This window comes from Lemur catta, chromosome 21, assembly GCF_020740605.2.
Source record: "Lemur catta isolate mLemCat1 chromosome 21, mLemCat1.pri, whole genome shotgun sequence".
Classification (NCBI taxonomy): domain Eukaryota; kingdom Metazoa; phylum Chordata; class Mammalia; order Primates; family Lemuridae; genus Lemur; species Lemur catta.
The window spans coordinates 27426170-27449594 of NC_059148.1; the positions used below are offsets into that span (position 1 = coordinate 27426170).

A 23425-nucleotide genomic window follows, 5' to 3' on the forward strand; every position below is an offset into this window, starting at 1 on the left:
GCACCTCAATCAGCATAGGCACAGGACCTATTTCCCTTAATCTATCAGCTGTGAAACAGGTTTTTACTGTAAGCAACTCAAGTCATTTATTTTCGTAGTTTACACATTACACAATGACTTAGGTTCAAGAGCCAAGAAATAGAGTAAGAGCAAGTTCATATCCAACATCGCTTGCTAATACTAGTCCCTTGTGTGAGCCTCTAAACGCCCTTATCGAAAATCCACCCAGCTAAAATCCTTGCTCTGAAACCTTTCTGCGTGTGGAGTAGAGCACGGAACCTATAGGGCAGCCACGCCAGGGACCTCACACACACACACACACACACACACACGTGCACACACACACACACGCACGCACACGCACAATCCTTGCCTAAGCCTGAGAATTAAACACTATTGAGAAATCTTCATCATTAGTTGCTTACCTACAAGCTGAAAAACTGAATTTCTTTCACTTTAGCTGAGCAGCACATTATAACATCTTTCCTCTCCAGTGAGAGACACACAGGGATGTGAAGATGGTGCTGCCAATCTTGAAATTCTTGTTCCCATTTGGATAAAACTGACGCCTTTGCCTTGCTTTTTCAGAACCCTGAAGTCTGTATCAATCGGGGTGCTTTCTAGGCTGCAAGTGATAGAAAGCCCAGGTAGAAATGGCTTTAAGCAAAGACAGCATTCATCATCTTTCATAATGACAGGTCCAGAGACAGAGCTCCCAGGACAGGCCAGTGACATAGCCACGTCCTCCACGCGCTGGTTTGTCCTTAGCTTGTCCCCTCATGGTACAGATGCACTGGGCTGCTCCAAACATTACATCCTTGTAAGAATTTTCAAATATCCTTTTTTAAAAAATTTGAGGTGAAATTCACATAACTTGAAAGTAACTATTTTAAAATGTACAATTCAGTGGCATTTAGTACGGTCACATTGTGCAAACACCACGTTTATCTGGTTCCAAAACATTTTCGTCATCCCCACCCCGTAACCACTAGGCAGTCAGTCTTCATTTCCCTATTCCCAGCCAATCTGCTTTCTGTTTCCAAGATTTGCTCACTCCGGATATTTCCTAGAAATGGAATCATATAATAGGGGGCCTTTTGTGTTTGATTTCTTTCACTTAGCATCATATTTTCTAGGTTCATCCGTGTTGTAGCGTGCATCCGTACTTCATTCATGACCGAAAAATAATCTTATAGATCCTGTTGTAAGCATAGACCACAATTTGCTTATCTGTCATCTGTTGATGGACATTTGGGTCGTTTCCACGCCTTGGCCGTTGTGAATAGCGCTGCTACGAACACGCCTCTGCATGTCTTTGTTCGAATAACCTGCTTTCAATGCTTTTGGGCATATACCTAAAAGTGGAATTGCTGGGTCATATGGTAATTCTATGTTTCGCTTTTTGAGGAACTGCCAAACCAAAAGGTCCTTATTAGTAGTGAGAAAAATTTTCTAAAAAGTGTCCCTAGAAGACTTCCCCCTCTCATCTTCCTGGCCAGAATCGGGTCACATCTCCGTGCCTACAGAAGCATCCCGGCAAGGCGGGTGAGCCCACCAGGACTGGCTCAAGGTGACCATGACTCCCTCTCCATACCTAGGTTGAGCCCAGTCACCTCCAAAGGACAAGGTCCCTTATGGGAGGGTCATTTCTAGGTGGTGGTGACACAGGCAGGTGCGTTTTCTGTCAACATCCCCACCCCCAATATCATTAGAGCAGTTTGTCTTCCGTCCAAGGGTGTGAATGTGTCTGTTTTAGCTGCCGGGCAGCCGTTCCTCCAGGGGTTGTGCAGCTCTCTTTGTTCCTTGGTGTGTTTATTCTGCAAACATCTGTCTTAACGAAGAAGTGTGGGAACAAGAGTCATGACCGTCAGCATGCCAGAGAATCAAAGCCACGTGAAGCGGAAGCTGCTATGAAATGTCAGGGAGGACCCGAAAGACGCAGGGTGCACTTTCCCTCCACAGCCCCTCGCAGAGACGCTGGGGGTGCGTCTCCAAGAGCACCCCTGCTTTGTCATCTCGATTCCGATCTGTGTGCCTGGGTTTGCATTTCCGCCAGCAAGCCACGTGGAATCACTGGTCCATCTCCGCGGCAGACACTGATTCCGCCCCTACTGTGCGTCAGGTTTGGGGAAAGGCTCAGCCCGAGACCCTTAGAACCTTAGTTCCCGTCCGCGTGGAACTCACGGTGTGGTGGAGATTGATGTTGAATTACAAATTATGCAAGTATTTCATTAACACTGTGATAATGCCATGAATAAAACAAAGTGCCGGGTCCTGTGAAAGTGTGGGAGAGAGGAAGGATTCTGATTGGAGCCTCCACGACAGTCAGCAGGTGGCAAAGTCTAACGATAGACAGGGAGCGAAGCTGCCCCGGTTCATCCTAGTGCAGGGCTTAGGGGACGTGGTCATATCAGGGAACGTCATTGAACTCCCTCAAAGAGAAAGCAAGGCCAAGTGCAGACTCCAGGGACATTCCTTAGAGCATAACAAGAATTAATTTGTTTTTAACTTAATGTTCCTAAGGAAAAGAATGTCTGAGGACAAATAATAGTTATAGACCCAAAGGCCAAAGAAGCGGGGAAGTCTGCAAATCTAACTGCAATTCCTCATGTCACTCTTTCTGTGCAGTTCGGGAAGAGAAGTCCGTGGCACGAATACCATGTCACGTGACCACGTGGCTGCAACTGGCTAGACCAGCTCTTGGCACGTGTGCCGGGGAGTCGTCCATGGCCGGCCAGCACCCACAAGGTGGCCTGGTACAAAAGTCTTGCTCCAAGGGCCCTTTCTCCTGGAATATTAGTTTCCTGTGGCCACCAAAACAAATTGCCACACATGTAGTAGCTTGAAACCAAACAAAAATTTATTGTCCCACAGTTCTGGAGGCCGGAAGTCTGAAAACCAGGCGTTGGGAGGGGCACACTCCCTCCAGAGGCTCTGGGGGGAGATCATGTCTTCCCTCTTCAGCGTCTGGTGGCGTCAGGCTTTCTGTGGCTTATGGCTGCATCATGTCACCCTCTGCCTTTATCTCCACATCACCGTCTCCTCTGTGTGTCTTATAAGGACACTTGTCATTAACTTTACAGCCCATCCAGCTAATAGAAGATAATCTCATCTTGAGATCTTAAATTTAATTATATTTGCAAAGACCCCTTTTCCAAATAAGGTCACATTCATGAATAAGGTTCCTGGGTTAAGACATGGACATGTCTCTTGGGCTGGGGGGGACACACTTCGACCCACTGCAATTGGGTAGTGACTACTGGACTCACGCACACCTGCTCGTTAGGGGCCATCACTGCTGGGCAGTGACAACAATCTAGTCTGGCCTCTTTTGATGGAAGTTTGAACTTGAGACATGGGAGAAACAGACGTCTCCCCGGGAGTCGTGCAGAAGCCAAGAGACCCAGAAAGAAGACAGTTGGCAGAAGCCGGGGGGAGGAGAGGGAGCAAAGCAAGTGAGAAGTCAGAGCAGCGACCGAGGGAGCTTCATCGTGAGGATGGTGACAGTCTTCTAGCTCTTCTTCCTGGCAGCCATATTTCATCAATTCGAAGATGCACCTTTTGTTGTTGTTTTTGTCACAGTTTGACATCTTTGCCTGTGTCTAGCAGTAGGTGATGTCTTGAGCATGGCCTGTGATCAGGCAGCAGTCGCGAGGTTGCTGGCATTGCCTGCAGGTGGGTGAGCTCCAAGAGCATTGGGATCACCATGTGCAGAATGGGTGTCGGTGGCTTGGGGACATGGTGGGGCCCTCTTCACTCCTAGGAACCCGAAGGTTGGCAAGGGAAGAGGCGAGGCGGGAGTCAGACGCGTCCAGCCGCATTCCCAAGGGAGGAGTGAGAGGAGGCTGCCCTACACGATTACCCAGCCGGCCTGGGAACCAGTGCCAACGGCTTCTAGGTCTTTTAGAAATGCTGAATCGCCAGCAACTCCTGCAGGGCCGAGGACAACAGTGAGTGGAAAACACAGACCTCAGCGTGCGTGTGTAGGAAAGCCGTCAGAAGAGTCAGATTCTAAATGTGAAGGTGTCATAGGAACATCTTAATCAATTGATGTCAGTTATGTCTTTCTTCTTACTGTGTTAATTTTTAGAGACAAGGCCTCTCTGTCACCCAGGCTGGAGTGCAGTGGTGTCATCATACCTCACTACAGCCTCAAACTCCTGGGCTCAGGTGATTCTCCCAGCTCAGCCTCCTGAGTAGCTGGGACTACAGGCATGCGCCACCATGCCTGGCTAATTTTTTAATTTTTGTAGACACAGGATCTAGCTATGTTGCTCAGGCTGATCTTGAACTCCTGACCTCAAGCAATCCTCCCATCTCGGCCTCCCAAAGTACTGGGATTATAGGTGTGAGCCACTGTGCCTGGCCCATTTACTTAAAAAAAAAAATTGACAGATAGAAATTGTATATATTTATGGTGTACAACCTATGTTTTGAAATATGTATACATTGTGGAATAGCTAAGTTGAACTAATTAACATATGCGTTACCTCACATGCTTACCTTGTTTTCTGTGGTGAGAACACTTAAAATCTACTCTCTTGGCAATTTTTAAGTGTACAATACATTGTTCATTGTTATTAACTATAGTCACCACATTGTATAATAGATCTCTGGAATTTATTCCTCCTGTGTAACTGAAAGTTTGTACTCTTTGACCAACACCTCCCAACCTGTCCACTCACCTGCCCTCGGCCCCTGGTAACCTCCATTCCACTCTCTGCTCCTGTGAGTTCAGCTTATGTAGATTCTACATATGAGATCGCACAGTGCCTGGCTTATTTCACTCAACATAAAGTCTTCCAGGTTCATCCATGTTGTTGCAAATGACAGGATTTCCTTCCTTTTTGATGGCTGAATAGTATTCTATTGTGTATACGCCACATTTTCTTTGCCCATTTTGTCCATTGATGGACACTTAGGCTGATTCCATATCTCAGCTCCACAAGCTGCAATGCATGGGGAAGTGCAGGTATCCCTCCAACATCCTGACTTCATTTCCCTTGGATATATGCCCAGTAGCAGGATTACTGGATTGTACCGTAGTTGTAGTTTTAATTTTTTGAGGAAATCCCATACTTTTTTTCAAAACATGTTCCTTTTTATATATACATCAGACTGATATAGGGGCCGGGCGTGGTGGCTCACGCCTGTAATCCTAGCACTCTGGGAGGCCAAGGTGGGAGGATCACTTGAGTTCAGGAGTTCGAGACCAGCCTGAGCAACAGCAAGACACTATCTCTAAAAAAAAAAGACTGACATAGGAAATAAAAAATCAACACCCAAGACTAAAGAATCAAATGAAACTTTGAAGTGATGAAAAAAAAAGTACGTCATAGTTTAACTGTGCACATTATTTTCCTTTCTTCATGGTGTATGAAATAATGATACACCTTCCAACCAGTGGTATTTGGGACTTAATTAAAGTCTCTAAGTTCCAATTCTCCAAGAGACTTGGCAGTTTCCAGAGCTTTCTCACTGGACTGGGATTGTTTGTTTAACTTTCATTACTCAGGTAACCTGAGTGTGCCCTTGGTCCCAAGCAACACACAAAATCAGACAAAAGTTGGATAAGAAACGGTGATTAAGCTCCAAGCTCTGTGGCCTGTGAACGGACACCCTCCAAATCCTCAGTTAGACAGAGATGAGGAGGGTGATTTTCCACAAGGACCAACAAGAATCTGCACTCGCTGTTTTAAAAAATTGAATTATTTAGATATTTGCTTTAAGGGTAACAATCTTCCCTGGGTTGAGATACAGACTAGACTTTAGCCCAATGCCCCCCCACTTTTCCTCCCATTATCATCCTTCTCCAAGTCATCTTTTTAGACCTTTTCCCCCTAAAAGTCCCACCATGAAATTTTCTTGTTGTGATAAAATATGCATAGCGTTGCTTTTGAAAGATCAAAAAATTTTTTTTAAATATTAAAATAAAAAAATGCATGACATAACAGTCACCATTTGAAAGCGGCACCAAGTATGTTCACAATGTTGTGTAACCATTACGCCGCTTTCTAGTTTCAGAACTTTCTCGTCACCCAAAATAGAAACTGCTGACCCGTGAAGCAGTCACTTCCCATTCTCCCATTCCCCTCAGCCCCTGGCAGCCGCTAATGTGCTTTCTGTCGCGTGGATTTGCCTAGTCTGGACATTTCATACAAATCCTGCGATACATAGCCTTTTGCGTCTGGCCTCCTCCATTTGGCATCATGTTTCAAGATTTCATCCGTATTGTAACATCCGTGTTTGTCAGGACTTCATGCCTTTCTATGTTTGAATAATATTCCACTGTACGGACAGACTGCGTTTTGTTTATCCATTCATCTCTTGATGGACCTTTGAGTTGTTTCCACGTTTTGGGTATTGTGAATAGCGCTGCTACGAACATTTGCGTTCCAATTTTTGTTTGAACACCCGTTTTCAATCTTCTGGAGGTGTGCCTGGGAGTGTTATAGCATTGCCGGGTAATATGGTAATTCTATGTTTAATTTATCGAGGACCTGCTAAACGGTTTTCCACAGTGGCTGCACCATTTTACATTCTCACCAGCAAAACACCAGGGTTCCGATTTCTCCACGTCCTTGCCAACACGCCTGCCCCCATGAACGTTAATGCCACAGGCATATCGTGTACGTGTTTACGTGCTGTGGCCATTTGGAAGTCCCCCAGGCTGCAGACTCTCATTGATCTCATTTGATTAAAATTTATCTCTATTTAGATAGATACATAACTGTTTATTAGGGACCTTAATGTGTCCACATACCTAATTTTATTTTACAACCCTCCAGGCAAACGGTAGTCCTGCAAACGTTATCTGTACTGTACGTATCTTAGGCTTGCGAGCCATACGGTCTCTGTCCCAACTACTCGACTCTGTGATGTAGCGTCTGAGCCGCCAGAGATCATGTGTAAATGAACCTAAATGGGTTAGGGGGAGAGGAGCGAGGCCCGGGGTGCACGCTGTAAGGGGGCCTCACTCGTAGGTCTGCAAGCGCAGGGGTGCTGCTGAGAGTGAGGAGTGAGTGCCTGTTAAATTGTGTGCCGTGTATACTGGCTAGCCTCACCCTAGGTCTGGCCCTCTGAACAGCTGTGTTACAATAAAGCTTTATTTATAAAAGACAGATGGCAGGCTGGTTTGGCCTGGGGGCCATAGTTTGCCATCCCCGGTAAAACCCTTTTGCCCACCTGCCTCCCCTCTTTCTGTGTCCTTATTCGTCAACCCACATCAGTCTCCCAGACCCTCAGGAAGTGCGTCCCTTCTGCTCCCCTGTGTCCACATAGTGTGCTCCACAGATATGCATTTTTTCTTTTATAAAAATGGGAGATGATATACCCATTTTTTTATATCATGCTTTTCACATTTTGCAATAATCTGTGGAAATTCTGCAAGTCAGAGGCATAATTCTTTTCCGTGGCCATGTGATATTCCGTAGGGTGGATGTATCGTAATTCATCCATTCGTTTCCCTTTTTCTTTTAATGGGCATTTACTTTGTGGCCGGTTTTCTGTCATGGAAGACAATGCCCCAGTAAACATCCTTGTCCTTAAGCATGGGTGTCTTTATTTCTCTTGGACAGACTCCCAGGAGTAGGATTAGCAGTTCAGAGGGTATGTTTAGTTTCAGTTGTGACGGATGTTGCCAAGTTGCTTTCCCCAATGGCTGAAAGACCGCCATGTCTGAGAGTGCCCTTGCCTCCATATTCCCGCCAGCCTCTGAAACTGTTCCTCCTTTGAGTTTGTGTCAATCTGATGACGGTAAAATGATGTCTCGTTGCTCCTTCCGCGTGCGTTTGTCTGACTGCTGGGAACTGGAGGGTCTTTTCATGAGCGTTGCCTGTTTGGTTTTGCTCCTCTATAAATTGTCTATTTATAGTCTAAGTCCATTTCTGCCTTGGTTGTTTATCTTTTTCAGGTCGATTTGTAAAAGCTCTTTATATAGCGTCCACTTAGCTTTTGGCTTTCATCTGCAAAGCCATTAAGAGGGTTGGCTCTGGGGCAGGCTGCCAAAGGTCGCATCTTGACACTGCCCTGATTGGCCACATGACCCCCAGAGGTTATTTAACCCTGCTATGCCTCAGTTTACTCATCTGTAAAATAATGATCAATCCTCCTTCATAGTGTTGTTAGAGAGAAATGAGTTAATACATGTAAAGGAAATAGAACGGTGCCTGGCACACGGTAAGTGAGTCAATAGGAGTTGATGACTATTATTTATACTATAAATATTTCTCGAGCTCCATCATTTGAATTGGTTTTATTTATGGTATCCGTTGTCACACAAAATGTTTCAATGTTTATGTGGTCAAATAGATCCATCTTTTTCTCATAGCTTCTGAGTTCCCAGGCTTGGTTAAGAAGGTCTCCCTGTTTCCTCCATGGCTAACATCCTTGCTCTTAAAACCAGAGATATTTGATCTACCATTTTCTACACTGAAGTGCACTTTCCTCTTGGCTCCTTGATCTATTTCGTTCCTAAAAGAACAAACAGGTTTTCTATGTACTCCCAACACTCCTGACACCAGAAGTGTGGGGTCTCCATATCAAACAACTTCCAGTTCTCTTAGGATAGCAGCTGGGTGTCCTACAATCGATTGGAATCTGACATTATGAACCTGGAGTTGGCATCAGATCCCACTAGGCAAAGGGCCCGGCCCACTAAGACAGCCCCCACCCCAGGCCCCAGTCACAAGTCCCCGGTGTCCACCTGTACTTCTGACCGACCAGCTCCTCACGTGCAATAATTTGCTAAGAATGGCTCGCAGAACTGGGGAAACACTTCACTTACATTTATTGGTTTATTATAAAGAATACAATTCAGAACAACCAAGTGGAAGCAACGCATAGGGTAAGGTGCCCTCGCCAGGTGCCCGGCCAGCGCGTCAGTTGTTCACGGACTCGGAAGCTCTCCAAACCTGCCCTTCACGGTTTCCACGGAGGCTTCATCATGTAGGCAAGATTGATCAAATCACGGGCCGCTGATGATTGAGTCAACCAGGTATCAAGAGGGGATGAAAATTCCAACCCTGTGGTCATGCCTTGGTCTTTGTGGTGACCGCTGTCCCCCATCCCGAAGCTGTGTACAGACTCTGGCCACAGTCATCACATTAGCAAAAAAAAAGAGAGAGATTTCAGGGGTCCTACAAGCTCTTGTGTTAGGAACCAGGGACTAAGACTAAAAATGATAACAAAAGATGTTCCTAGCACCTTTGTAAGGGTTTTTAGAAGCTCTGTGTCAGGAACCAAGAGCAGAGACCAAATGTATATTTGTTGTTATGTCACGTTCCTCTTCTCCCTCACCCCGACATGACGAGACCTTTAGAATACTTTCACTTCCCCTCTCTGCTTCCCTTCCCCTGCTCCCTGATGAGACCATGAAACACTGACTCCTCACCCCGCTCCCTGAGGTTTTGCTGAGATAATCTAGGATTTCTTACAAGTTCCCTTCCAGGATATCCGTTTGGTTTTAAGGCTTCTTCTCTTTTACAGGAGCCCTTGTCTGTTACACGAATCCCAGCCTATCCTGACCCAGGAAGATTTAAGATGTCATATGCCCGTGTGCTGAACACTGTTTTCTCGCTCTTTCTTCTTCCCCCTGCTTGAGTTTTCTTTTCAGGTGTGTCTGTGGTTTGGTCAGTCTTTTCTCAAGTAGTTTCCTCAGATGGAGGGGGCCCGGGGATTATACTCTCTGAATTCTTGGGTATCCTTGAAAATCTTCCTTTGGCCTTAATAGATGAAAAAAAATATTTTGACAACAGAAGAGATTCTGGGATTGAGGTCCTTTCTCGGCTCTGTAGATACCATTCTGCTGTCCTCTTTCATTTTTTATCTTTTCCTTTTTTTTTTTTTTTTTTTTTGAGACAGAGTCTCACTGTGTCACCCAGGCTAGAGTGCCGTGGTGTCAGCCTAGCTCACAGCAACCTCAAACTCCTGGGCTCAAGCGATCCTCCTGCCTCGGCCTCCCGAGCAGCTGGGACTACAGGCATGCACCACCATGCCTGGCCTATTACTGTTTGCAATCCAGGGGCATCTCTGTCTACTTCAGCACCATCTTCTGATTGCTCCACCTGCTCTTCCTGTTTCTGGGTGCTGGGGCCACTTCAGTGGGTGGTTATTCCTCTTGGGCAGCTGCTAGGACTCAAGGGTAGCTGTAGAGGCTGTTCTACGTGCTGGGAGTCCCCAGTTAGAAGCAGGCAAAGCAGCCTCTACTGCCATGGGCTTGGGACACAGGAGCTGGTAGGATCTCAAGCTCTTGCTGAGCTGCCTGGAAGAAGCTTTTCTGCTCTCTGGTCTCCGGAACTCTCCCATCCTCAGTGCTAGGGAATAATCGACCCACCTTCGGCTTCTTCTTGGTCTCTTGGCATTCTTGGGAGGTGAATGTCAACCTAATTTAGAGGCCAAAGGCCTTGACTAAGTTAGTGAACCTCTCTGTTCCTCAGATTCCAATTTAAAAATATGGATAAAATAAGACCCACCTCATAGGTTTAAAGGGATCTGATTATAACAGATATTTTTGGTTTTCTCCCTTTTTTGCCATGAGAAGATGCCATCAATGGAGCAGGCACTGAATCTGGTGCCATGATCTGGGACTTCCCAGACTTCAGAACTGTGAGAAAGAAATTTCTGGCTGGGCGCGGTGGCTCACGCCTGTAATCCTAGCACTCTGGGAGGCCGAGGCGGGCGGATTGTTTGAGCTCAGGAGTTCGAGACCAGCCTGAGCAAGAGTGAGACCTTGTCTCTACTAAAAATAGACAGAAATTATATGGACAGCTAAAAATATATATAGAAAAATTATCCGGGCATGGTGGCGCATGCCTGTAGTCCCAGCTACTCGGGAGGCTGAGGCAGTTGGATTGCTTGAGCTCAGGAGTTCGAGGTTGCTGTGAGCTAGGCTGACGCCATGGCACTCTAGCCGGGGCAACAGAGTGAGACTCTGTCTCAAAAAAAAAAGAAATTTCTGTTCTTTCCCAGCCTCGTGGTCTATGGAATTTTGTTACAGCAGCCCCAGCTGACGGCATCGTCCTGGGGGATTTGCCTGGTATCTTGGTTTTGCAAAGAATCACTCGGATCGCTGGGACTCCAGTTCCGGTTTGGAGCCACCCCCTGAGCAAGGACGTCCTGGTCACCTCGGCCAGGGGGCAGCCACACACCAGGGTCCAGGGCAGAACCATCGTTTTTTGGATATCTCAGGCTTCCCTTTAACGATCGATCGGTTGTTTCTCCTCAATTGCATTTTATTTCACTCTGTCGATGACAAAGGACTGACCACCAGGCAGTTGAGATGGGAGGGGACGTCTTGGCTTAGCCTTGGGCGGGGGACACAGGCAGGGCATTGGTGGAAGTTCGAGTTTGTGGGCCCAGTCCCCTCTCTCTCAGGCCTCCCGGGCACATGTCCGAGGAAGAGTGTCCTGCATGTAAGACCGTCTTCCACAGGCAAGATACCCAATTTCTTTAAAAAGGGTGAATTTTATAGTGTGTGACTTATATCTCAGCAGGAATTATATCTATAAGCAGGAAGGATTTCAGGCCTCTCGCGCCTACTCTGGGCTCCGGGAACCAGCCAATGAGCGGTCAAGCTCGAATGTCACCTCAGGGACATCTTACCCCAAAGGCCGTTCCTTCCTCCGCTGCCGCTTCTGGCCTTTTTTCTGTTGATAACTGAAGGGTTCTGAGGTAGTAAAAGAGGCAGAATTCAATTTTTGTTTTAGAAAGATAATTCTTAGGAGCTTTACGTGAACATTCTTTGTGAGACATAATAACAGTAGATAAGAATATTGAGGTGGGGTTTTTTTCCCAGCTATACTAATTTTAGTAGTTTCGTTAAAAAAAATTTTGTTTTGAAATCATAACTAACATGTCAATGTTCTGCCTCTATGGGAACCCTAGAGACCGGTGCAACTTTTTTCCCCTCTCGTTCAGTTTTTTTTTTTTAAGATGCATTTTAATGAATTTTGTGATTTGTTTCCTTCCTTAAACAGAAAGCCAATGGGGACAGCGACAGCAGGTGGGCAATGTTTGCCTGTGGAAAGTCAATCTGTCCTAATGTTATTCTGCTACGTTTTCTGAAGTTGAATTTCTCTGCTGTGTAGCACAGCAGGCTTTACATAAAATTCTATTCGGATTTATAGGTGATAAGTGGATTTTAAATAAACACATTTGGTGTTCCAGCCGAGCTCTGGAACCGCCGGCAGACTAAGGGGCAAAGACCTGTTCACCTACCTGTGCAGGGTCGGCTGCGAGGACATCATAGCGCCACGGGCTGGCGGCTGCATCAGCAGAAATCTGTCTGGTCACGGTTCTGGAGGCCAGAAGTCCAAGGTCAAGGGCTGACAGTGTTGTTTCTTCTGAGGACTCTGTCCCGGCTTGCGGATGGCTGTCTTCTCCCTGTGTCCTCCCATGGTCACCCCACTGGGTGTGTCTGTGTCCTAATCTCTTCTGGGACACCAGTCCTATTGGATCAGGGCCCACCCTAATGACCTCGTTTTAACTTAATAACCTCTTTAAAGGCCCTGCCTCCAAGGACAGTCACATTGTGAGACACTTGGGGTCTTCGTCATCTCTATGATTTTATCATTTCAAGAATGTTCTGGAAATGAAATTATATACTATGCAACTTCTTGGGAATGGCTTTTTATTCCCCTACTCAGCATAATGCCCTTGAGATCCAGCGAGTTGTGTGTATCAAACTATTGATTCTTTTTATTGCTGAGTAGTATTCCATGGTATGGATGTACCATAGTTTAACTATTTACCCATTGAAGGACATTTGCAGAAACTTCTTCTTCCCTCTTCTTTTTCTTCTTCTTCTTCATTTTTTTTTTTTTTTTAGACAGGGTCTTGCTCTGTTGGCTAGGCCAGAGTGCAGTGGTGTCATCATAGCTCACTGTAACTTTGAATTCCTGGGCTCAAGTGATCCTCCTACCTCAGCCTCCAGAGTAGCTAGGACTACAAGTGCACACCACCGCGCCCAGCTAATTTGAAAATATTTTGTAGAGATGAGGTCTCACTATGTTGTCCAGACTGGTCTGGACCTCCCAAGCTCAAGTGATCCTCCACCTCAGCCTCCAGAAGTGCTGAAATTACAGGCATGAGCCACCATGCCCAGCCAGAACCTTCTTACAAGCGTTACAAATACTACAAATACAGTTGAAGCCTCCCCTCCATCCCATTTCCCTCCCTCCTTCCCTCTGCAGAGGTAATTTGTGAAGTTAGTATGCACTCTTCTCATCCATGATTTTTATGCTATTACATATTAATGTTTCCAAAAACAATATATGGTTTTGTTTAGCATGTTTCAAACATTTATACAGACGTTACTATGTTACACGTATCATTTGGCAACTGCTTTCTGCTCTAGATAACACGCTGGAGATTTAGTCCTGTTAACACACGTCGCTGTGGTTCATTTCTTTGCTGCTATGTAGTATTCCACTGGGTGCCCATAGCACGACATATTTATCTGTTCCCACACTAATGGACATCAAGGTTGTTTCCTATTTTCGCTGTTACAAACAATGTTGCAATGAGCATCGTTGACCTGCCTCCTTGTGAAGTGGTTGCTTCTTCAGAAAAGCAAGAAGAACCTTCAACAAGGAATAAAAGTGTCCATCTAGAGATAGATTTGGAGAAGGGAAACAAATGTTTATAGAGTATCCGCTAAGTTCTGGGCACTGTACAAGACAGCTTATGTATAAGATCTCAGCCTGGGCCTGGAAGGTACCTAACGATCTAATAAGGTTGGGCAGGCTGGGAAGTTCTGGAAGTTCTGACCCCAAATGGGTCAAGGTATTCACACGGCTTTTTCCAGCTCTAGCTGCTCATCCCTCACTTTGCATGTTCCCAGAACTTTCAGAGCATGGGGTCTGCGGTCAGTCGGCCTGTGTTCGTTCACTTGGTTCATCACTTACCAGTTGTATGACCTTGGACAAGTCACTCAAACTCTCTGGGCCTCGATTCCGACTGGGAGAACATCTTTGCATTCGTGTCGCTTTACCAAAATCAAAACCAGACAGTGTGACTTTCCTGCTACCGCATCATATTAAAGACTTTGTAAACATGCGAAAAAGAAGCCCACTGTTGTCCAACTGGGTGACATTGCTAGGTCAGTTCATTTTCCTTCCCTTTCAGAATTGCATTGAGAATGTCATGTCCCGTTCCCAGTACCTATTGATGGTTGTAAATCCATGTCTGGGTGTGACCAGAGCTCTGAATGTCAATATTTGCTAAGATCCCAGAAGCACTTGCCTTTTACCGGACAGAGCGTGGGATTGTGGACTGGATGTCAGGCCTGATGTTTGTGATGCCGTATGCAAAGTCCTTCTCCCTGAAGAGACAGGGTAGCCAAATGTTACATTTGAGCCGAAAGAGGACCTGACACCGGTTATATCACAGAAGACAAGAAACAGTGAACAGAACCTCATGGCCAGGTACTCACATCAGCTAAGCCTGCCAAAGAGTAGTTCTTTGCTCTGAGTTTTATTAAGCAATATATAGAATAACAAAGACTAAATCTCCAGGAAGGCCTTCTATTGTAAAAGACTGTAGAACAGGCCAGGCTTGGTGGCTCACACTTGTAATCCTAGCACTCTGGGAGGCCAAGGTGGGAGGATCACTTGAGCTCAGGAGGTCAAGACCAGCCTGAGGCTGAGCAAGAGCGAGACCCGGTCTCTACCATAAATAGAAAAATTAGCCGGGCGTGGTGGCACAGGCCTGTAGTCCCAGCTACTCGGGAGGCTGAGGCAGGAGGATCGCTTGAGCCCAGGAGTTTGAGGTTCCAGTGAGCTATGAAGATGCCACTGCACTTTAGCCAGGGTAACAGAGCTGAGACCCTGCCTCAAAAAAGAAAAAAGAAGACAAAAAAAAAAAGAAACACATCCGAGGTCCACAGATGGATGGGTTTGGGGCAGTGTGAAAGCCGTTGCTTTCTGAAGGTTCATTGATGACTTCTCAGTTCTTCGGGACCATAGTTTTGCAGCATGAAATTTTGGGGGCTAGAGAATTGAGATCAGCTCTGCTGAAAGCCCACACGGGCTAGTGAAATGGAAGGTGATGGAAGCGTCTGAGGAACACCCAGCAGAGAGCATGTCTTTGCACAAACAGTGGTTTGATAATGCCCTTTACGCAGCGTCTGGAAGCAGTGTGGCTCGAGACCCCACCTTCCCCAGAACGCCTGGGCCAAGGGGCGGTGCTGGGCGTGTCCGTCACCACCACGGGCCTCCTGCTGTTCTGCTCCTGCACAGGCCATCACGATTCGCCAGGCGCCACCCACAACCCCCAGTGCCCGTGCCCCTCCGAGTGGTGGGAACATGCCCGGCGTGCCCCGCCACCCCCAGCTGCCCCAAACCAAACTTAGTGTGGCTGGAGAAGCTCTGAGCCCTTCTGTGGACGGGAAGGAGACGCCCTCCCCTGTGGCCCCCAATAAAAATGTGACAAGCAAATATATATACCCCTCCACGCAGCTGCAGCACAAGCATTGCCTTCATAACTCTTTTGTAAAGAGTGATTTGGGATCGAGTAGGGGAAGAATCTGACCTGGGGGGCGCAGGCGTTGAGAGGCTGGGTCACGTCCCTGGCCAGGAGCTGGGTGAAGGGCCGCAGGCTGGTCTCCCGGGGCCGCCCGGCCTGGCTTAATGCGCTCTCGGTTTCTGTGAGAACCACCCTCTCTCTCCAGTATCCTTCCTCTCTTCCTATTTTGGATGTTTTGCCTAAGCTAGCCCAAAGTGCGTTTCAGTCACTTGCACCCACCAGGACCTCGCGTTAAACAGTCGTCACAAGGCACTGTCCGCTACGCCGAGGGAAAGAATGGAAATTTCCTTCTCGGGAAGTTTGCCGGTAACGTGAGCAGCTCCAGGTCGGCCGTCAAAGCAGTTCATCAAAATTTCAGTTCGGATTTGAAGACGTCACCAATTTGAACCAGAGGATGGGTGAGCAGGCGACGCCCCGTAGCCCAGGTGGTTGGTACATGGTCAACTTCCGGCACTGACTGGCTCCGCCAAATGCCACCGAAGCACCCGTGTAACCGATTCCTCGGCTACACCTCTGACAATAGGAGCAAGTGGGGGAAGAAACGGACCATGTGGCCCGGGCTGGCCGTCTGGGAAGACAGCTGCTTGCTGATAGCAGCAACGCCGGCAGAGACAGCTCGTAATCAGGAACTGTTTTGAAAATTAACGCAAAATGTATCGTAAGGATCTGCGCTGTGTCTGCACCAGAGCCCTGGGTGAGGTCTGGATCCCCTCACCTCAGCCCAGGCACCGTGGGGTGAGTCGGCTATTAGATCTGGGAAGGGAAGGGGCACATGAAGTCAGGAACAAACCAGATCTCGCACCCCTGCTTTTATGGTTCTAGATTTAGGGATCATCCCTTGATGTTTAGAAGAGATTATTTGGGAGCAGCTAAAAGGAAGTCCCACTTCACATAGCAGACAGTGAACTTATGGAACTCATGACCCTAGGAAGTGGCATCCCCCAAAATAAAGGAGGCGGCTGCAAGGCAGGGTTAGAGGCAGCAACGGGAAAAAGATGCATCTGTGATTATACCTGCCCTTTGCAACACACAGACACATAGACAGGCACATACACGCATGTATTCTCTGTCTCTCTCTGTCTCTGTCACATGCACAGTGCCATAACGTGAGACCTGGCCATCACTGTTGGTTTGGTCCAGCACTGCCTGCCTTACTTGCTCCTATTTTAAAAATTTATGTACGTATTTCTTTATTTAGAGACAGGGTCTTGCTCTGCCACCCAGTCTGGAGTGCAGTGGCATGATCATAGCTCACTGTAAGCTCGAATTGCTGGGTCCTGGCCACACTGGCCTGTTCTCTGTTCCTCATTATAGTAGGTTGAACTGTGGCTCCCCAAAATTACGTCCATCCCAAATCTTAGAATGTAAACTTATTTGGAATAAGGGTCTTTGCAGGTGTCATTAAGGTGAAGATCTCAAGAAGAGGTCATCCTGGATTAGGGTGGGCCCTAAATCCAATGACGAGTGTCCTTCTCAGAGGAGGAGGGGACACAGAGACACACAGAGGACATGGCCACGTGAGGACTGAGGAAGAGACTGGAGCGATGTGTCTATAAGCCAAGGAGCACCCAGGGGTGCCAGCAGCCACCAGACGCCAGGAGTGAGGCATGAAGCAGATTCTCCCTCGCAGCCCCGAGACAGAGCTGACCCTGCCAACACCTCGAGTTTGGACTTCGAGCTTCCAGACCTGGGAGAGGATAAATGTGTCTTGCTTTAAGTCACTCAGTTTGTGATACTGTATTAAGGCAGCCACGGGAAAGTAACACGCTCACACCAAACTAACTCTCACTCCAGGGCCTTTGCACTTACCTTTCCCTCTGCCCGGAGTGTCCTTCCCCTAGGTGTTTGCATTGGTTGCTCTGTCCCTTTGTTCTTGGCTCAGTGAAGGTCTCCCAGTGCCCCCAGCCCTGGTCACTTTATACCTATCACCCTGCCGTGGTGTCTTCTCCATAGCCATAAGCATCCCAAAGTCCCTTCCAGTCATTTGTTCACTGCATTCCCGCCCCTTCCCCACTTCAATGTGACTCTGATGAGAAGAGGACTCTATTGCCTTGTCCTTTGCTCTAATCCACCACCCAGAGCTGTGCCTGGCACACAGTTGGTGCCTAATACATAAGAACTGATGGAAATGCCTGAATCAATGAGCAAATGTGAGGCAGTGAGTTCGGAATGCTGCAAACCGCCTTGTCCTCTGAAGGAATCGGAGTTTCCCAGCCCGGCCCCCCACTGACTCATGCATCTGGGGCTGGGGAATCCCTTCTTTCCTCTGAGCTCATCTCTGCCGTCTCTTCCTCTCGAAGGAAGTGATCCCTGCTTTGGACTTTCTACCTCCAGGAGCTGCTTGGTGATACAGACAAGAGAACTGCTCTGAAAACATGGAAGAAATTCAGGAACGTCTACCTTTCCTCGTTCACTGCTGATCACCCAAGGCTGGGAGCCCGACTGTCTAAATTCTTATCTGTATCCTCGTCATTGGGAGGTTGAAACATGCCTCGTCTTGCTAAAGAATCAAGGAGTGACAGAGATGGGAACAAAAGCGTAACAGAAACTTGGACCGATCACAGACTCAAACCAGTACATCTCCTTTCCATCTCGGAACTGGGAAGTGAAACCATTCCATAGGAAGCTCTTTCTTCCCCCTCCTACAGAAAAATCTCAGTCGGGCTCAATTCCTTTTTTAATACACAAATACTAACAGCCATGTTCACCTCACTGTAAATAAAATGCTAAGTGCTCCTGCAATCTTATCTGTATGACTCTTCCCAATTAAATTGTTTTTGTATATTCCCAGCCCTTTTCCAACCTTGTCTTGACACGTATGTAATTTTTACTTAAACGACACGATGTAGCTCAGCGTCTGCGTCCTTTTCTTACTTTCTCGTGTACAGAATTTTTCCACCAGGACATAGTTAACAACCCATAAAGGTCTCTGTTAAGTAAGAAGTCCATTTCTGTGAACCATAACCCAGACATATGTGACACCAGACTGTGTCAAAATTCAAAATTTATTGAAATAGTAGATTTATTACATAAGTACAGAAACATGAGCAAATGAACCAGGAGGACTCTTCCTCCTTTAACTATTGGGGTGGCAGCACACATCCCTTTTAATGGTAAAAGCAAACAGAGGTGGGAAGCAACTTTCTTCCCCAAAGCCTTTTTAACTGCTCAACCTTAAAATTAGTGTAAACAAGAGAGAAATGGATTAGTTGCTGGTAGTAGCACCAATATCATTTTCTTTCCCTTAGTAACACTGTTCAGCTCAGTCCCTCCCAGGGCTAATTTACCACCCCTGGAAGCTCAGACACTAACCAAAGCTTAAGAATCTCTTTGCCGAATCCATTTCTGCTAAAGCTTGGCTGAAAGATGAATTGGTCCCCGGATCTCAGGTGACCCATGGGCTTGTTTGATGATGCCTGGGCTCCCTCCAGGAGCTGAGTAACTCCCCTCCCATCTCAGCTCTCCCGATTCTGGCTGGAGCCCACAGACAGGCTAGACAGCACCCCAGGAGCAGAGAGCCGTCCAAGGCTCAGGCAGGGGAGGGAAGGAGGCCAGCCAGGCACAGGTCCCAACGGGCAGCTCTGCAGCTCCAGCTCTGCTCAACAGGAGTGTTGACGACTTGCTCATCTTCAGTCCCGAGAGTGTCAGAGATTTAGCAAAAGTTTCAGACGCCTAGAAGATTTGCTCTCTGCTCCCCCAAGATTTCTGCGGTCACGCCTTGCACCCAGTCGTCTACTCTGCCACACACTGTTTCTCCGAATCTGGAAGTTCCAGGGAACCTTAGGCCAAGTCCAATGATGTCACTCTGTGCAACAGCCCAACCGTTTTTCCAGAGATCTTGGTTCTTGGTGACAATCTCCCTTCTTGGTGTGGTTATCTACCGAGAGGTTGGGCCCAGATAAGAGGGGCTGCACGGCTCACTGGGGTCGGCCATTAAGGCATCCGGAACGTTTCTCACAGGGTTCGGGTCCCCGGTGAGCTCAACGCTCGTGCTCCGGTTATTGTCCGGCTCACCTGATGGCTTCCTTCGGAGGCAGCGGTTGATCAAAGCGGAGAAGAAGTTGGGAAAGGACGGGCTGGAGAAATAGTACACCAGGGGGTCCAGCATGCTGTTCATGTAGGTGAAGCTGAGGGTGATGAAGAACGCCAGGTCCACCGAGCTGTACACCTCACAGTTCTGCGTCCCCTTCGTGCGCAGCAGCCAGAAAATGCAGATCCGCACGGCCACGCTGGGAAGGAAGCAGATGACGAAGACAACGGCCACCACCGTGATGAAGTTGATGGCTCTCTTGATCTTGGCATGCCTGTCCATCTGCCTCTGCCGCAGGCTCCAGATGATCCTGGCCGAGCAGAACAGGATGATGGCCAGCGGCAGGAAGAACTCCAGCAGGAACATGGCGTCGTGCCACCGGAAGGCGTTGCAGATGCTGAAGCTGCTGCACAGACACGCGGGGCCGTTCTGGATCAGCAGGGTTTCGCGCAGCAGGTGGAATGTCAGGCCGATGGTGACGCCCCATAGGAGGCAAGAAATGATGGCCGCTGTCCGGTTGGAGATCTTGTTCAGGGCATGGTGGGGATGGACCACCCGGAAATACCTGTCCACGGCCACCACGGTGAGGAAGATGATGCTGCCCTGGCGGTTCATGGCCAACATGAAGAGCATCAGCCGGCAAGGGATGTCCCCGAACCTCCAGTCCCACTTCCTCACATAGTTGTCCATCAGGAACGGCAGGCAAATAATCAGGAGAAAGTCAGCCACGGCCAGGTTGAACAGGAAAATCCGGCTGGATTTCCAGGACTTGAGATGGAAGCAGAAAATCCACAAGGCAAGGCCATTGCCCAGGAGCCCGAACACAAACTCCAGCCCCAGGACCGGCGGCAGCACATGGACAATGAAGTCGTCTCGGAACACACAGCAGTTCTTCTTGTCTATTTCCAGAAAATAGTTCTGCTGGCGGTGCCCGTTCATGAGTGGGGCTGGGTCGTCCGAGGGAGCGCCTCACCTAGCGAGCATTCAAGGGAAGAGGTGTGTGTCCGTGTGGTGAACGTGTGGCCCAGCGCTCGCTTTTATGTCATGTCAGGGTGTTGAAATAGATGACTGAATGGTTACCAGGAAACTATGAAATCGCTTAAAAAAAAAAAAAAGGCGGCAAGCCTCTTATGCAACTGCTGTTTGCATAAACAAGTAATAAAAATCCCCTGGGCAGACAGGAACCCAGAACATTTCCTAAATGCAAAGGATAAGTTTAGGCAAGCTGACTTGTCATTTTCGAATTACTGAAATGTGGCAGATTTTGCATAGGAAGGCTGCAGTGCCCGTAGGCTGAGGCTGACTGAGTACTTGACATTGCAGAATTAATTCGCTGTCATTTGCTTGATTTACATAATTAGCAAAACAACAATAATAACAATAATAGCTTTGTGTGTTAAACAGCATGGTGTTCCAGCAACCCTACAAATGAGCATGAACTATCAGCATGCATATAACCTAAATAGCAGCATGCCTATGATTTCTTTTGCAAAGGCTGAGAAGATAGTAAATTCCCTGTTTTATGAGCACAGGTTGAATCTGAGTACTTTTCCTTGGCCATTTCTATGTACAAACATGGATTGCCTTTTCAAACCAAAACTCTGCAATTCATCTCTAGTTAGGAAAAAAAAAAGCTACTTGAGAGCACAATATTTCATAAGATGTTTGAAAACCTGAGCCCAGTTTAGGTCACCAGTGGTATGTTAAAATAGGTTGGGTTTCTTGTTTGTTTACATTAGATTGTGATATGCTTCCGTGCTTAAGTAAGTGATTTATTTTTAAGTACATGATTTTTTTTAATTAATGAACTTGATTTTTTAGAGAAGTTTTAGGTTCACAGCCAAATTGAGCAGCAAGCATGGAGAGTTCTTGTATACCCTCGTCCTCACACATGCACAACCTCCCCTGCTAAGTATGTGATATTTTAAAAGCCCCCATTTAAAAAAAATCAGAATGACAGGACCTAAGAGAATATTGAACTCTGCCTTGCAGCAGGAGACTGTATCACACATCATTTCTTTGCTTTGCAGTGTGACCGGGTATCACTCTATCAAAATTCCAACTCTTTAACACATTAACTGCCATGTGAGTTGTATTTAACTCACGCTAGTTTTGAGCCCGGGGCCTCGTGAAGCACATGTAACTCACACGTGTCTTCACCTTGGGAGCTTCATGGTGCCAGCCAACTCACACCGCCATGCTGTAGCATATATGTTACGTGATGGGTGGCCTCCTCAGCAAAACCCTGCAGGTTGTTCGTGAAAATCTTACTTGTCAATGTTCTTATTGTTACAATTAATATGGACAATTTAATTGCATATAACTCATGCACAGAAAACAATAAAAAATAACACATTTTTCATTAAATTAGAAAGGATCGTTTTGTTTTTGAAGCTTTTATTCTATTTTCTTAATAAAACACCGTGGCCCCAAGGAAAAAAATTTTTTTTCTAGTGTAGCAGTCAGTGTGTTAATATTTTGGTCTTATGAATTCTTACTGTACAAGAGGTTTCTAAATTTTGTTGCTCCTGTTTTGAGTTAGAAAATGGAAATCTATTCCTTTAGCTGCACAGCCAGGTTTAATAATGGGGGTTTGTAGACCCTTCCTCTTGAACTAGAGTCAGAATGACCTCATTAGACTCCCATAGGACCAGAGGTAATTGATGATGATGGTGATGGTGACAAAATGAAGATGAAGATGATGATGATGATGTCATGTTCATTACAGAGAGTGCTGGATCCCACACTCAGTGCTTTAAATGCATTGTCTTGTTTCACCCTGACTGTAGCCCATAAGGAAGGGACTATTATTGCTTCGGATTTCAGAATGAGGGAAGTGAAGCTCAGAGAGGTTGGTAATGTATTTAAGGCCGCCCAGCTAATAAGAGCAGAGCTTGGATTTGAATCTGGCACTGACTTCTAAGCCTGCGTCTCCCTAACCACTCTGCTCTACTTCCTCGTCTATTAGGTTGCACTGGATTGGGTCACATTGCGCAGTTGTATCAAGGTTCTAGTGAGCTGACTGGCATTTGTTTTCGTCCTTGCTGCCCATGAATATTGTTTTTCCTTCTTGGATGAATGTGGACACTTGTCAATGACAAGTTCACCAAGTCATCCTGGGGGCCTTTGTCAACTAAGAGTCAGAAAAGCCGACTATGAGTCATAGTTATTTCTGGGAGCAGGAATTTGCAGGGGACTCTCCCTTTCTAAGGTTTACAATTTTATAATTTTTTTTAAACAGTGCTCATGGATAAAATTAGAAAAGAACCACAAATATTGTTAAGTTTGAAAAAAGAAAAGCTAGACCCTCTGGGTGCTGGCTCTGGCTCTGTCATGAACTAGCTTTGGAACCTCTTAACCCCTCAACTCCTCATGTGTAAATGAGGAATTAGACGCTCTTCCTTCCAGCTCTCAGGTTCTATGATTCTAACCCAAAGTTCACAGTCACTCAGGCAGAATGTAAATTGCGGCCTCCTTGGACCCTGGTGTCTGCTGTGGAATTTCCGGTCTTCCTACTGCACAGTGGGCATGTTTTGTCTTGCTTCTGTCCTTCTTTTATGCATTTATTTATTTTTTCTTACTAGTGCATGAGCTGTACAGAAACTTGTCTAATGAATCATTTCAAGAGCAAAGGCAGTGAGTGATTCCACAGAGTCTGGTGGAAACTCCACTTAAAATTTACGACTCGCACTATTAACTTGAATCTGCACCCCTGATTATCTTATGACAGCTTGAATGTGTGCCACTAAATGGGATTGAACTATTTTTAAAAAGTAAAAATAACATTACCATTTATCAACTGCCTGCTACGTGCCAGGTAGTGTACTAAGAGATTTCATATGTGATCTCATTTAATCCTCAAAAAAACCCTAT

At 46.7% G+C, this 23425-nt stretch overlaps 1 protein-coding gene across 1 annotated transcript; it reads right to left on the minus strand.

Annotated features, from left to right (window-relative positions):
• Positions 1–18520: 18520 nt before the first annotated feature.
• LOC123626100 (hydroxycarboxylic acid receptor 2) lies at positions 18521–20646 on the minus strand. The gene has a single exon (XM_045534921.1). It carries the CDS (start codon positions 20489–20491, stop codon positions 19400–19402), a length of 1092 nt encoding a protein of 363 aa, XP_045390877.1. The 5' UTR covers positions 20492–20646; the 3' UTR covers positions 18521–19399.
• Between the last annotated feature and the right edge of the window lie 2779 nt (positions 20647–23425).

Bases quoted from the DNA above. Each gene is read 5' to 3' on its own strand.
- LOC123626100 (XM_045534921.1), bottom strand. From the start codon at position 20,491: ATGAACGGGCACCGCCAGCAGAACTATTTTCTGGAAATAGACAAGAAG.